The following is a 15,301-nucleotide window of genomic DNA, read 5'->3' on the forward strand; positions in this document are numbered from 1 at the left end:
AACAGAGCAGAGCTTGCCACTTGGTGAGTGAAATGTACCCTCGTAGAGGAAACTCCGTTTCTAAGCGTGTCATCCTCTCCGTACCAGGGACAGAAGAATGACTGAATCTCAGACACCCTTTTACCAAAAGAGAAGGAACAGACTTATATCTGCATAACAGCCACACTCTCCTTTACTGTGCTTGGCCTGTTAATGTCCCCTAACTGGCCTTCCCACCACCCAAAATCTTTTTGTCTTTAGCTGAAGATGGCATTTAGGGTGGAGGCTTGGGCCACTTTGGAGAGTTACTCAGTTTCCCTGGAATGTATGCATTTTATTAAACTTCCATTTGTTTTTCTCAAGTTTATTCAGCAATAACCATCACTCTCTAGATGGATGAATCTTAAGTGCATTTCGCTAAGTGAAAGAATCCAGTCTGAAGAGGTTAAATACTTCATGACCCCATTTACAGGACATTCTAGAAAAGGCAAAACTACAGAGATGATCAGGACATAGGTGTTTGGAGTATTCTGCACGATACTTTAGTGCTGGATACCTGCCACTGTGCAAACATTTTCACATTCCAAAGAGTAAGCCATAATCTACTCGAGTTATTTAGGATGTGCACAGTACAGTGTAGCGGCCAAGGGCAGGCTGCCCCAAATGTGCACTTTGCCATACTGATGATTTTGAATAAAGGTTACTTAAGAGACAGTCTCTACAATGAGGACACTTAGACCCTCTTCTTTCCCCCATGCAAGGAGGAAATCAATCTCCCATATGAGGATCCCCCTGTACCAGGAGGTAAAGAGAAAATGGGAAATTTAGAGGAGAGAAGGCTGCATAAACAATCCTTACTTTTTACTAATTTACCACCCCAGCCCAAATTCTGTTTAGAATTCCTTACTAACTGAAGTCCTCAAGGTTGTTTTCTTTCTCCTGTGAATTCCTCACAGGTTTATTTTCTCTTTGTCCACAAAATGGAAAAACTGTCTGTCTTGGGTCGTTTCTTTGGGTCTTGATTTCATGGTTCCATGGGCACGTGATTAGACTTTGGTTTTTCTTCTCCTTTTCATGTATCTCAGGACTTTTTAATTCTTAGCCCAGCTGCAAGAACCTTGGACTGAGGAAAATTTCTTTGTCCTCTTCAGTGGAATACAGGATGTGACAAATAATATAACTGGACAGGAAAGACTCACTGTAGGTTGTGTGGCAAAAGGTGTTGACCTAAGTAACTCTGGAAATCAGTGGAATCTGTAGACTAAAGGAAAAATGTACTGTACATAAACAGTGGATTTTATAGTTCTTTCCCATCAGGGTAGTAGCTAGCAGTTCTGAAAACACCACATCTGTAATCTGGACAATGAATTAAATCAATGAAAAGTGGTGGGAGCCAGGTTTCTCAATGCTGGAATGGGAGTTATACAGATCAGCAAAGGGACAAGATCACAATATCCATGACATGATGGGCCAGGTTGGAAACATCAGTATACACTTATCTTTAGTTTAATCTGGATATAGACAGCTCCACATAGAAACCTTCACAATTAGGTGTGTTTACATGGGTCGGAATACATGCATATATTTCCTTGCATTGTCTGCTGAGCATTTTTGGCTCCCATGTAAGACTTTAATACCTTTCTCTAAAGAAGGAACCAGGGTCTTTGAAGAAATTGCTGACATCAGGACACAGACAGAAAATACAGGATCCAGGATAATCTTGAAGTAACAGAACATAATGAAGTTCCAAGCAAAAAACCCACAAAGATGGAATGATATCAAAGGGAAAGTGAAGCCAATGGAAAGCCCTCTCAACAGCCAAGCAGGAATGAACCAGTGACCAAACACAGTAGAGCTGGAGTTTAACCAACAGCCTAAAGTGACCACCCTGTTGTCCACACTAATAAATGATTAGTTAAAAAGGAAATCATAGGCCCCAAAGTAGAGTCTCTTACGTTGAGACCTAGGTCAGCAAACCAGGACTTACTACCTAACCTAACTGCAGTTTCTCTCTCTCTCTCTCTCTCTCTCTCTCTCTCTCTCTCTCTCTCTCTCTCTCACACACACACACACACACACACACACTCCATGTAACCCTGTAACCACTCAACCTGAAAAATGATTCCTCCTGGTCCCCTCAGGATGGTGACCTTGCCTAAAACAATGCATCCTTTGCTAATAATATCCTTTTTTTAAATTCCCTCTCTGTCTTTAAAAACAGATCAGAAACAAAACAAAACAAAACAAAACAAAACAAAACAAAACAAAACAGAGATCAGGTCACAATCTCTGGGTCGTGAGACTGAGCTCCATGGCGGGCAACACGTTCACTGCAGAGTCTATGTGAAAGTCTATCTCTCACTCTTCCTCTGTGCCTCTCCCCTCTCACATGCACTCTCTCTCTAAAAATAAACAAATCTGCAAAAACCTTGCCTTCCCTGCAGCTCAAAGGAACTCCTTTCTATTTGCTAGATAAGATGCTACTGATTCATTAATTGTTCAATGAAGCCAATAGGATTGAGATCTTTTAAATTACTTGGTTTATTAACAGATCACATAGGATTTTACAAATGAATTAAAAAGACCTTGCCTAACAGAATTCCACATAGCAGATGCAGACACTCAGCCATCCACCAAGGGAGAGGCGCTAACTTCCTCTCCGCCAATGCGGGCTTCGCGTGGTGCTTCCTGCTCAGGACGACACGTTGCGAGCCCACGGGAATGAGTAAGTCGCGGCGCGGAGTCCTGACCAACACTGCCGCAGCCAGGTGACCGTCGTTAACATAGACAGTGGCGAGTGGCTTCCAGAGCATGCTCCCCTGGTATCAAGTGATGACAGAGGACTTGACCTCTGTGACCTGCTTCCTCAAAACCCATAACTGCAGTCTAATCATGAGGAAAACATAAATCCCAGTGCAGGACTTTCTATCAAATACTTTACCTGGTCTCAATACTGCCAAGGCCATCAAAACAAGACAAGCCCCAGGGCCTGTCCCAGCCAAGGAGAGCCTAAAGAGACACCATGACCACATGTCACGTGGTGCCCTGTATGCAACACTGGAGCAGGAAGAGTTGGAGCAGAGGGAACCTGAATAAAGTAGGGACTTTAGTAAATAATAACACACCAGTATCTGTTCATTAATTGTGACAATTCTGTAGAAAAACAGAGTAGAAATTAAAGGGCAAATAAGAGAAACCAATTGCAACAGACTGGAAACCCAGAGGAGATGAGTGGTTTCCTAGTAAAAATACACTTTAACAAAATGGACACTGAAATAAGGAAATTAACTACCCAGGGACCTCCTGCTGCTGCCGGTTCTCCTCTCACTGTTCTGGAGTTTTCTTTTCCAGGGACAGAGAAAGAACAGGGCCCCGGAGACCTGACTCCCCCAAACTGCCTCTGCCCCCCACCCCCTGAACCATGGCCCACCCAGGACACCGTGCACAGGGAGCCTCAGAAACTGTTGATCCTAGTATGTCAGCTAGCATCTTCTGGATGGCAAGGGACTGGACACATTTACTAAAGTAAAACAAGTTAATATTTTTAATGGTAGAAATAAATACTTGTGAGAGGCAACTTAAGACTGTTTTTGGACCTGGCAGGCTCAGGGGCTCACACTCTCACAATATGACCCTGAGCCATCTCCACCCTTCCATCCTGCTAAGTGCCCTAGGGTGGCCCCATTCATAGGCACAGTCTCTCCCAGCATATGGGGTCTCCAGCAACTCCAGGCTGACACCCATTCAGTGTCCATTCTACTGGGAAGAGTTTCTCTTTCCCTTGGGTTCCGTGAAAAGTCATGGCTTTCAGTGTCTTTGGCCTGGCTTGGATCACATTCTCATCCTTGAAGCCATCAGAGCACCCAGAGAATGAGCATGAGGTTAGGCGCACTTGGATCATACGCCCATCTTCAAGATGGGTGGAATGTGCGGTCTGAACCCTGGACTGTTTGGATGAGAGGCCAGTGAGACGTGGTTCCCAAAGGTAAGCTGAGGTGCTGGATGAGGACATAAGAACAGATGCTGGGCTGGAAAAGCAGCAGATTCTGCATCACTGGCGGCTGGCTGCACGGCTGTGGACTCTGAAGCCCAATGAAGGAAGGGGTTCACTTAGGGTCAGGGGCTTCAGCCGCCCATCCAGTGCTCTTGCTATCCTCTCTGATTATCAAGAAGCTCTTCCACTTGCTAAAAAAGCAACTTTGCTATTGATGGGAAACTCAAGGCTCCTACCTTGGGCTTTGGGTCCTTGTGTCTCAGAGATTGGAGCCATGCAGACCTCAGTCATCTCCCTCAGAGGAGGGAACCCAGGAGTCACACCTGCACCCTCCCTTCCGCCACATCAATCACCTATCCCCAAAGAACAAACTGGCTCATTTTCCAGTCTCTTCTCTCTGCTTTACAAAGAGCAGAGACCCAATGCAAGGATGGTTAGGAAATTATTGCTCAGTGAAGCAGTGGGAAGCTCAAAGGTTATTCCACAGCACAGAATCCACATATGGCAGACTTTCTGGAGGCCACAGCCCCTGCTTCATGCATGCAGCTCTCTGAGACCATGCAGCCTGCTGAGAAGACACATTTGCTCCTATATCTGGATTCCTAACAAGTACGCATGTCCAAAGGTTATATTACAATCGGGAGGCCAAAGGACTGCAGGGCCAGTCTGCTGTACGGCTGCTGTGGTCAGGGCCACATTCTATGCTTGGAGGGCTATTAACTCTCTTGATAGGCTAGCAGGCTGTGAGGCAGGAAGCACTTGTCTCAACCACACAGATGTTGGGAATGGCGACATTCCATGGGGCTGTCTACACTGCTCATGGAGCTGTTACATTGCCAGGAGCACAGTCAGCTCAGTAATTGGCCGTGGGGGTTATTAGGACCCAGGCTGGCCAGAGCTGGAGGACCACAGATGCCTGCAGATTCTGCATCACTGGCGTCAGAGGCCAAGGGCTGTCCCATCTGAGACATCGTTGTCTACTGCTGACCACTTGGATGGGATGAAACATCAAGCCAATGTCAGGAGGGTACCCCTAGCGCCCAAGGAAGCTGCACACAGGAGTGGGTAGGCCATACCTCACCCTGTATGATCCACGCAGGTCTACTCAGTGCCCTGGGCTGGAACCTGGGAATCCCCAGGCAGAGTGAGGCCAGCAGCTCCCTTTCCGTGATTGGGGTTGAGTTGGAGTCGAAACAATCAGTGACCAGGCACATATTTTACTCTTCTTTTAGAGCCAAACACTGAGGGGGATAAAAATAATGCTCCCCAGACCGACTTCTGATGCATATGTGACCATGAGAGAGTCCTGTCCATTCTAGACACTGCGAAAGAGGAAGATAGGGAGGGGGGCCACTTAGGTTAAAGCCAAAACTTGACCCTAACCCTGACCCAGGCCCTGACCCAAACACTGACCTTAATGCTGACCCAGAATGTGAGGCTGACCTGGACCCAGACCCCATCCCTGATCCTGATACTGCCCAACAAATAAGAAATAGCAAGTGAGAATAACGAGAAACTAGAGTCCAAAGACAAGTCCAATATGGGATGTCAAGCTGAGCATTTGGGGCTGTGATGACTGAGCAAAACCACCAAAGACCATAAACAAAGGTGAGGATATGTAATTTGCCAATTTTTCATCCAGGGCTGGGTGAAGACTTGGCCCAAAGAGTCCCTGTGCTGGGTGGCTTCCAAAGGACAAAGTAGCCATTCCCAACATCATGCAATGACTGTCCTACTGTTGTGACCTGGGGCAGTTCTGCTCAGCCTCATTTTCTCCTCAGTGGTTTTGGGAAAACATTCTTTGCTCTTTATAGACCAAAAATTATTAAGTGGTCCTTGTAAATTCCCTTCCGTGGGTGGAAGATTCTAGTGCCTAGGCAATCTGAGGCAAACAGCAGTGCAGGGACGCATGTGTTCAGCAGCAAAATGACTCATCCTCACTGGGGCTCATTCAATGCAGAAATTCTGCAATATTAGCAACTCATAAGGGACTGAGCTGCCAGCTTGCTCCCTTTACGTGGGGGTGAGGAAGTGGACTCAGAGGCATCGGCTGAACCTCAGCTAAACAAACTCATAAAAAATGCATTGCCTTGAGATGACAGTTTGGGAGGAGCTAGAGCACGTCCAGAGGGGAGGTGTGTACCTCTCAACAAAGGGGTGTGAGGAGAGCACAAGGACCACAAAGGTCACACTGGAGACTTAGTAAGAGAGAGGAGTGGCGGCGGTATCCATCTCCAAAATGCAAGCTGATGCTTTCAGACTTATGGCAATAAGGACAGAATCGAAAGCTGAGCCACAGGCTACAGCTGATCTGACAGTGAGTTAGGAGAAAGGGCACAGAGCAATTTGAACGCTCGTCCACGAAAAATACGGTAGAACTCATAATAAATGGATTCCAGGTAGAAAGCAGAGGGATCCTAGTAGGAGCCGAAGCAGATTTCCCAAACGAGTTTTAGCTTTGAAGGGGCGCTCTGGGACGCCTGGGGGGCTCAGCAGTTGAGCCTCTGCCTTGGGCCCAGGGCGTGACCCCGGGGTCCCGGGATCGAGTTTCGCATCCGGCTCTCTGCATGGAGCCTGCTTCTCCTTCCTATGCCTCTGCCTCTCTGTGTCTCTCATGAATAAATAAATAAAAATCTTAAAAAAAAAAAAAAGAGGCACTCCGGCTTTACCTCCTCTTTACATGTTTGGATTATGTGTGTCATAGAGAAAACAGGATTGCACAGGCTTCAGGTGTGAAAAGTCACTGGATTCTCTAAGAAGTCTGGGATTCCACTGCTGGGAAGGAAAATCTGAGCAAACCAGTGGACAGAGAACGCAATTCACATCCACAATCACCCCATCTGAGAAGGGACGACGTATGTTTACCCAAGTTCCCGAACTTAGTTTTCAAAAATAAATATTCTCATATTGTTTTCCCTTCAGTAAAATAGAACTTACTTTGGTTGCTTAAGAATCTACGAACGGGGGCGCCTGGGTGGCTCCGGTCCTGGCCCCAGGGCCCAGCCCCAGCACCGGGTCCTGCTCATCGGAGAGTCTGCTCCTCCCGCCCCCCCTCCCCCCTGCTGGTTCTCTCTCCGAGAAATAAATAACATGGTAAAATAAATTTTTTTTTTAGAATGATTAACATGTGCTTATGGAAACACCACCAGAAAACAAACACTAAGATGAAAGAGAATGTTACTGTGTTTTAATGCTACGATTTAAGTGAAATTAAAGAAACTTGTTTTCAAAACGAAGGACCTGGTGGATGGGATCCGGGGTAAAACAGATGCGGGAACAGCAGCACGAGGTCCACGTGGGGCCGAGCCCGAAGCAGAGCGGCCGCTCCCGGGTCCTGGGTCCTGACCGCGCGGGGCCTCGGGGCCTCGGGGCCTCGGGCCGGGGCTCGCCCCGCGGCAGGTGCGCGTGCGCGGTGGCCCCGCGGGCCGGGCGGGGGCTGCGGGACCGGCCGCGGGAAGGACGGCGACATCGCCGACGCGCGTCAAGTTTCACTTAGAAAAATAAAGCTCTCAATGTCGGACGTAACGAAGGCTGCCACGTCCACAAGGCGGGACAGGGGAGGGCCCCAAACGAAGGACCCAACTGAAACCCTGGGAAGGGCTGGCGAGTCGCCCCGCCCCGCGCCCGCTCCCTAAGCGCCGCCGCGCCCCCGTGACCCGGAGTTAGGGACGCGCGGCGCCCGCGGGGGGCCGGCCGGTTCCCTAGTCCCGCCCCCTCTCCCTGTAGCCCAATCGCTGCCGAGCCGCCGTCGCGTGCTTCCGGTGGCCGACTTCCGCCTTCCGGCCGCCGAGCCCCGCCGCCGAGCCCCGCCGCCGGCTCGCGCGCTCCATGGCGGCCGCCCGCGCGGGGCCGGTCGAGCTGGGCTTCGCGGAGGCGGCGCCGGCGTGGCGGCTGCGCAGCGAGCAGTTCCCCAGCAAGGTGGGCGGGCGGCCGGCGTGGCTGGGCGCGGCGGGGCTGCCGGGGCCCGAGGAGCTGGCCTGCGCGCTGTGCGGCCGCCCGCTGGCCTTCCTGCTGCAGCTGTACGCGCCGCTGCCCGAGCGCGCCGACGCCTTCCACCGCGGCCTCTTCCTCTTCTGCTGCCGGGCGCCGCCGTGCTGTGCGGGTCTGCGCGGTGAGCGGCCGCGGCCCCGGGCCTGGGGCGGGCGGGGGCGGGGCCTCGGGGAGGGCGGGGCCTCGGGGGCGGGCGTCGCGCACCTGCTCCGGCCCCGCCCCCCGCAGCCCCCGCGTCGCCCTGTGGCCCCGACAGTCCGACAGTCCGAGGGAGCTGGGCCCGACAGCGTCTCCATATCCCTGCGGTCAGTGCGACTTGGCCGGCAGAGCCTTTGCGTTATCCCCGGCGAGCTCGAAGACCGCATTCAGTGGTCGTGGATACCCAACTAGTTTGTTGTTTTCCACGTGGTGTTTTCTCCTCTTTCAGAAAATAAGATCCCTGACATCAGAAAGTTCCCTCTTTTCAATTCTGTGTGAACCGGAGGCCCCAGTATTTCGGTTGCTATATTGTTTTACTAACGATGCTTCATTTCTCCTCATTTCCTCGTAGTTTTTAGAAATCAGCTGCCCAGAAAAAATGACTTCTACTCCTATGAGCCACCGTCTGAGGATCCTCCTCCCGAGACAGGAGAGTCTGTGTGCCTCCAGCTCAAGTCCGGTGCTCACCTCTGCAGGGTTTGTGGCTGCTTAGGCCCCAAAACGTGCTCCCGCTGCCACAGGGCCCGTTACTGCAGTAAGGAGCACCAGGCTCTGGACTGGAGGTGTGGGCACAAGCAGGCCTGCTCGCACCCAGGTGAGGCACCTCTTCTGCAGTCCGGGCTCGGTTTCATAGTCTCTCTCCACTTCTGAGGTTAAAAGTTAAGATTAGAGAAGGTATCATACTTTTCAAAATTTTGGTAACTGGTAACAACACCTAGGAAGGAGGAACCATGAGGTCTTGCCTGCTCAGTTGTGTCTCAGACTTGCCTTAATACGGACGATTAATTTATTATCTAAACTGCTGAACTCTGTGTATTATATTTACTAGGGAAAACTGTTACTACATAGAATACACTTTACAAATGGAAAATTATTGGACCCTCTTTAAAACTAAAGGATTAGTAATGATGCTTAGTTACCTTTTCTTGTTTCAGATTTAGATGGAACAATTCCAGACCACAACTTCCTTTTTCCAGAATTTGAAATTGTAATAGAAACAGAAGAGGAGATTACGCATGAAGTTGTTGAAAAAGAAAATGAATCCGAAATTGTGGGGAGCATGGGTAAGGAGTTAGCTTTAGAACGTTATGTGATTAAATGTAATGCTAGAAAGAAAAGGCTCAGTATGTCAAGAAGAGAGGAGAAGTATGACTCAGTATGATAGGAGAAGTCAACTCACTTTGGAGTCTGTAGCCTGTAATTTTCAAATACTGTACCTCCCCACATGGTGTATTTATCAGATAGTGGTTCTGATGAAGACCTGTCTGGGCAAGTATCCAGTATCCGGGTGGTCGTGGGATAAGGCTCCTCCACTGGATAAGCTCATCTGGACCCAAGATCTGTTTCTCAGTTGTAGTTGGAGCATGTGAGTGTGTGTAGTGTAGTGTTGCGGGGGTGGGGGTGACAAGGGCCCTTTAAATGTTTCATTTAGCTGGTTTCAGATTCCCAATTTTACAGGTTACCTGGAGATGATGGTATGGGACTCTAGTCCCAGGGTCAGCCAGGTACTTAAGAGAAGGATGCGTAGACAGCATTTATCCAGCAAAGGCTATTTGTGCATGATCTCCTCTCAAGCAGTACAGTGAGTTAGGAACTACCTCATTTTGCAGTGAGGAACTTGAGGTTTTCTGTGTAACTTGGTCATGTAACCAAAGTTTTAGAACTGCAGTTAGAGCTCAGTGTTGTTGACTGCAGAATTTCGGTTCCTAACTGCTACAAAATTAGGTTTGAGAGTCTAAATCAGACTTCAAAATAGGTTACCGTCAAGTGCTGTCATAAATATGCTTTGGTACATGTAACACAGACTAAATCCCATTGAGGACAGCAGTGGTTTGGAGCTGGGATTCCAGGATGGGAGTGTGCAGAGAGAACAAGCCAGTGGGTCTACAGGGAGTGAGCGTACCAGCCAGGAAGGGACGTGTGAGACAGGAGATTGGTGGGACGGTCCAGGCAGCGGAAGGGCAGTAGTGAGAATAAAAGGCTGTGTTTGCTGGGTGTCCTTGCATCTACTGGGCACAAGTCCTAAACCCAGGACTTGCGTCTGTGCTTTTAATTGACAGCTTTCAAGAGAAGCACTCACTAGGAACCTGCCCAGCAAAGTGGGGTACCTGGAAAATAAGATGGTCCTGAAGTACTAACTTTAATGAATTAAAATAGGGAAAGCCTACGGGAACATCTGACTGATTTAACTCTAAGTTGGTGGTTTGAAATTTCCTGCCCTCAGCACATGGGGAATGTCAAGTCATGGGGATTAGTCCTCTTGCCTTAACAGTTACGTTGATGACTTTTCAGGTGAAGCACCTGAGGAAGAATTGGATTCTATGGCCAAACATGAATCCAAGGAAGATAAAATTTTCCAGAAGTTTAAAACTAAAATAGCGCTTGAGCCGGAACAGGTAAACTAGAACTCTTACAACTCCTTCTTGTGTTCTTTTCAGGCCGTGTTTTCCGGGTACAGTCCCTGAGAAGTAGCTACAATAAAGCTAGTCTCTTGTTACAGGAATCCTTTCACACAGTGGTCCTGCTGATCCTGTCAGTAGTTTCTGAGACTGCAGGTTATACTGTTTATCACCTAGAGGGTCCGTGTTTTAAAGAAAGCATTAGAGACAGATGAGTAAGGTGTGTTGCCTATAATACAGGAAGTTTGTACCAGTTGAAGGAAGGAGGGAGGGAGGAAGGAAGGAAGGAAGGAATAGATATTTTTGCCCATTTATCCAACAGGAACCTTTTGCTTATAAAACCAACATGACATGTTACCGCAGACACTAGTTTTGTGAAAAGAAAAATGGGCTTTGGTATTGGGAAGAATCCTGGATCCTGGAATTAAACAATGAGCTTTGATGTCATTGTATCTGCAGTGTAAAAAAATCAGAGGGTAGTTGTGAGCATGAAGGGAGAATGTAGGCACATAGTAAGTGCTCAGCAAATGTTTCCTGTCTTCATCTGTTTTTTTTTTTTTTTTTTTTCCATCTCTGTTCTTCCATTAACATCATTCCCCTTAAAGACACTAAATCAGGGCAGCCCCGGGACTCAGCAGTTTAGCACCACCTTCAGCCCAGGGTGTGATCCTGGAGACCTGGGATCAAGTCCCGCGTCAGGCTCCCTGCATGGAGCCTGCTTCTCCCTCTGCCTGTGTCTCTGCTTCTCTCTCTCTCTCTCTGTGTCTCATGAATAAATAAATAAAATAAAGACCCTAAATCACTGCAGAAAGCTCAGCTAAACTTCTATAAAGCAGTCACTGAATCAAATAAATATCCCGAGCAAGAACATTATAAGGATAGACGTAAGCACTAAGCACTGAGAAGGTAGTTTTTAGTAATGTGTATGCTTTTAACAAAACACAGGAAAGCCATTCTGTTGATGCGCAAGATCTTAACAATGACATTTATCTCTGTATTATTTATCTAAACTACTTGGCATTTGTATCTTTAAAATGTTTTTCAAAAAACTTGAGAGCGAGCGAGACTGTGCACAAGCAGGGGTGGGAGGGCAAAGGGAGAGAGAATATTTCAATTTTTTAAAGGTTTTATTTGAGAGTATGCAAGAGAGAGCAAGCGAGCAGCACACCTGTGTGTGTGTGTGTGGGGGGGGCGGTGCAGAAAGAGAGGGACAAGCAGACCTTGTGCTGGAGCTTGGGCTCCATCTCACAGGCCTGATATCATGACCTGAGCTGAAACCATTCAGGTGCCTAACCAGTGGAGCCATCCAGACGCCCCGTCCCTTTCAAAATCTTTTAACTGAGGTTCCTTTTATCTGATAGCACAGACTCTGGGCTGCATTCTGGATTCAGAAACTGGTAATGGAGAAACAGGATTATGTGGGACCCTACTCAGGATTCAGATTCTAACCATATTATCATCTATGAAATATGATTTTGGTATCCAGAGTCAGATAAGCTAAAATAACTGACTTGACATTTTATTAACAGTGCCAGGTCTGAGGTGGGGAATAGTAAAACTGTGTTTCAGATGAGTGTTCCATCAGGGTTCTCCAGATGATTCTGCAATCACAGGCTACCACTGGTAATTTAGGTGACATGTTGGCGATCTGCACATGATCCTGGTTGATTTTAGGTTCTCAGATACGGCAGAGGGATTGCACCCATCTGGATCTCTGGTCAAAATATCCCTCAAGAAAAGGATATTCCACATTGCCCCTGTGGTGCCAAGAGGATATTTGAATTCCAGGTATGACTTCAAGAGTATTTTAACATATGATCACCCTAAGTTATCTTACTAAATGGTATAAAACTTTTCCAAAGTAACACATACACACGGATCCTGTTGTTGCTACAGAAAGTGCCTTGTCTCACCTAAGAGCTTATTCCTTGGAGGGGATTAGGTTTGATGGTCTTATCTGGTAGTTATTTCTCTCTCTAAATAACATGCTTTTTCTGGTAATTTGTCAGTTTACTAGTTTTTAGACATTATCCATTCACTGACATGTGCAGTAATGAGGATTTAAATGTAGTTTCTTATACCATCTGGACCATCCTCCCCCCTCCCAGTGCGGTTACAGCATCATTTTTGGTGTCTCCATTTTGTTACCTTTGTAATTTTAAATATTCCTTCTTGTTACAGCAATTAAGGTCTTTGTACTTTGTGACAGGAGTGTTTTATTAGAGGTGCTAAACTGTTTGGTGTTAGCTTGTGGATTTGTTAGGAAAACAAATGGACATAATCATTAAGACATATGGTTTTTCAAAAGGATCACAATCCATTTGGGTTGGGTAGAAGTGTTCTTCCACAGCCGATCTGCTAACCTTACAGTGGTAGTAGGTACTATTTGTGGCTTAGGGGAAAAGAGGAATTGTGAAGACTGTATCCAACAGTAATTGGTTCTTGGTGTCAAAGCTAGAGACTGAGAGACCAGCATCCCTGTAATCACCCTGGCACAGGCCTGTTGAAAGCAGACAGTGTTCCCTGCCTCGATGCAAGGCTCTGATTGAGTCGTCCTCTTTGCAGGTCATGCCTCAGCTGCTCAACTACCTGAAGGCCGACAGACTGGGCAAGAGTGTCGATTGGGGTGTCCTGGCTATCTTCACCTGTGCTGAAAGCTGTAGACTGGGGATTGGCTACACAGAGGAATTTGTCTGGAAGCAAGATATAACAGATACACCCTAAAGACACTGTAAAGCCTCACAGATGCTCTTAATCTCTTAGACCTTGCAAGACCACTTCTACACTTTATCCTAAGAGACAAAAGTACAAAGATGTTGTTTTAGGCGAGTTTACAATGTGTAAATATTAGTGAAACAATAATGCCCAGTGACAGGTAATTAAATAAATGTTGGTAAATACCTACAGAGGGTAATGCAGTCTTAATGATGTAGACTTGTACGTACAAGATACAGGTTTAAACTGACACCAAGATCTTCATGGCATGTTCATATCTTTGTTAAAATATTTATACATGTGTATGTCCACAGAAACCTGGAAAGATACGTACTTGGTGGGAACTAGTTAACTAAGGATGGTGAGACTAAGTGAAATAATTGTTTTACCTACGTGTTTCTTTCTACAATAAAAATGGGTTAATTGCCTAATTAAGACAATCCATTACTCAGAACATTTTTCCTCCTAAAATATGCAATGTTAAAACCAAGAGAAAACTTTTTGGGTAAAACCCAAAGAGACTTGACTGGTAATCAGGTCACTGTCACCGGCTCTAGGATACACAGAAGCCCAGAACAATGGAAAAATACAGAACTCACAGGCTGGTGAGTGTTATGAATAACTGACTTTGGAGAGAAGCTCTACTTCAAAACTGACCTTGATCAGAGACTGCTGCAAGGCAAGAATGAGGTCCTCCCACCCCCATCTCCTAACCAGCGTACATGTGGGGAGTAAACCCAAGTAAGGAGGCAGGAATCAGCCACTGGGAAATGTGGCCCTGAGGTCCGCTAAACCTATTAACCGTGCTAAGGCTCCTTCTGGCCGATAGTGTTTCTCAATTACGTTGTGACGGTTCCTGGTTCTATCAACACCCAGTGACGCCTGCCAAGTGCTACAGCAAGCCTAAAGGGACACTGCTGTTGACGGAGTGCTTGAAAACCAACAGCTAATCTAGGTTGGTCCATATTCTCCCAGAAGTGTGTCTTTTTGGATGTTACACCATATGTTAACGTCACTGACTACTTGGCTATCTCCCTACACTTTTATATGAGAAACTCGTGGCCCATTAGCCCACATTCTATGTGTACCTATGTGTATGTGTACCTATGTGTATGTAATTCATAGAAGTGTGTGTATAAAATACAGTGAAGCAAAGTGCCACATGGGAATCCACTAGGGTACTTTTAAATACCTGTCAGGAAGGAGGAAGGTGTCACAGCTTTCAAGCTGAGAGAGCAAAGTCAGAATCACCTACAACTATGGTGATAATGTGTGGCTTCTGGAAAACTGGACTAGTGGCGGGGGTGGGGGGGTCTTCACATTGCAAATTATAAATGATTCCTGAAGTCGGGAGATGTTACAGTTTTCCAATGCAGATCAGCACCCTGACTGCCAAGGACTTTAAGCAAATCCATTAGGGTTTGGAAACCTCACCAAATGATTGTAGACATTCTCGCAGGTGTGCTGGGAATAACCAGCCGGGCTGTCCTTTACGTGTGCATCCCTGCCAATTTCTGGGAATCACAGTGAAGAGTTCACAGGGTCTTTGCACTTACAGACTAGTCCAAATTACCAGAAAGTGTCCATGTCAACTGGCATCCATCTTAAAAAGATGACCGTACAGAAAATAATACTAAATAAAAATAACCTAAAACCAAAAATTTAAATAAAAACATGAAGCAACTCAGTTGTCTCTAGAAATAGCAAGATGCATTTAAAAACACCATAAAATATTCACATCTCACCCAGTAACTTCCTGTGGAGGATGTCCCTCACTACTGCTAATCTAAGTACTCCACTGTCCACCAAAACACATTTGGCTCAAACGCTGCCTGACCCAACCGCTCATCCTACTACGACAGCAATACATTCGTCCTGTTATTTTAGATACTGAATGCCGTTCTCATGATCCCTTGACAATTTGGATATCACAGCAAAATAAGTATGTTTAAGTGCTTTCGATAATCACGCTGGTGGTAATATTGTAAACTAAGACTGTTTGCAGGTATAATGTAAGGTAAAGTAG

General features: G+C 46.8%; 1 protein-coding gene across 1 annotated transcript; it reads left to right on the forward strand.

Annotated features, from left to right (window-relative positions):
• Positions 1-7,779: 7,779 nt before the first annotated feature.
• Positions 7,780-13,715, forward strand: PDCD2 (programmed cell death 2). The gene is made up of 6 exons (XM_072831643.1): positions 7,780-8,084; positions 8,514-8,756; positions 9,097-9,225; positions 10,454-10,557; positions 12,235-12,348; positions 13,126-13,715. The coding sequence occupies exons 1-6, from the start codon at positions 7,802-7,804 to the stop codon at positions 13,282-13,284; spliced, it is 1,032 nt and encodes a 343-aa protein (XP_072687744.1). The 5' UTR covers positions 7,780-7,801; the 3' UTR covers positions 13,285-13,715.
• Positions 13,716-15,301: the final 1,586 nt, after the last annotated feature.

This window comes from Canis lupus, chromosome 7 (genome assembly GCF_048164855.1).
Source record: "Canis lupus baileyi chromosome 7, mCanLup2.hap1, whole genome shotgun sequence".
Lineage (NCBI taxonomy): Eukaryota > Metazoa > Chordata > Mammalia > Carnivora > Canidae > Canis > Canis lupus.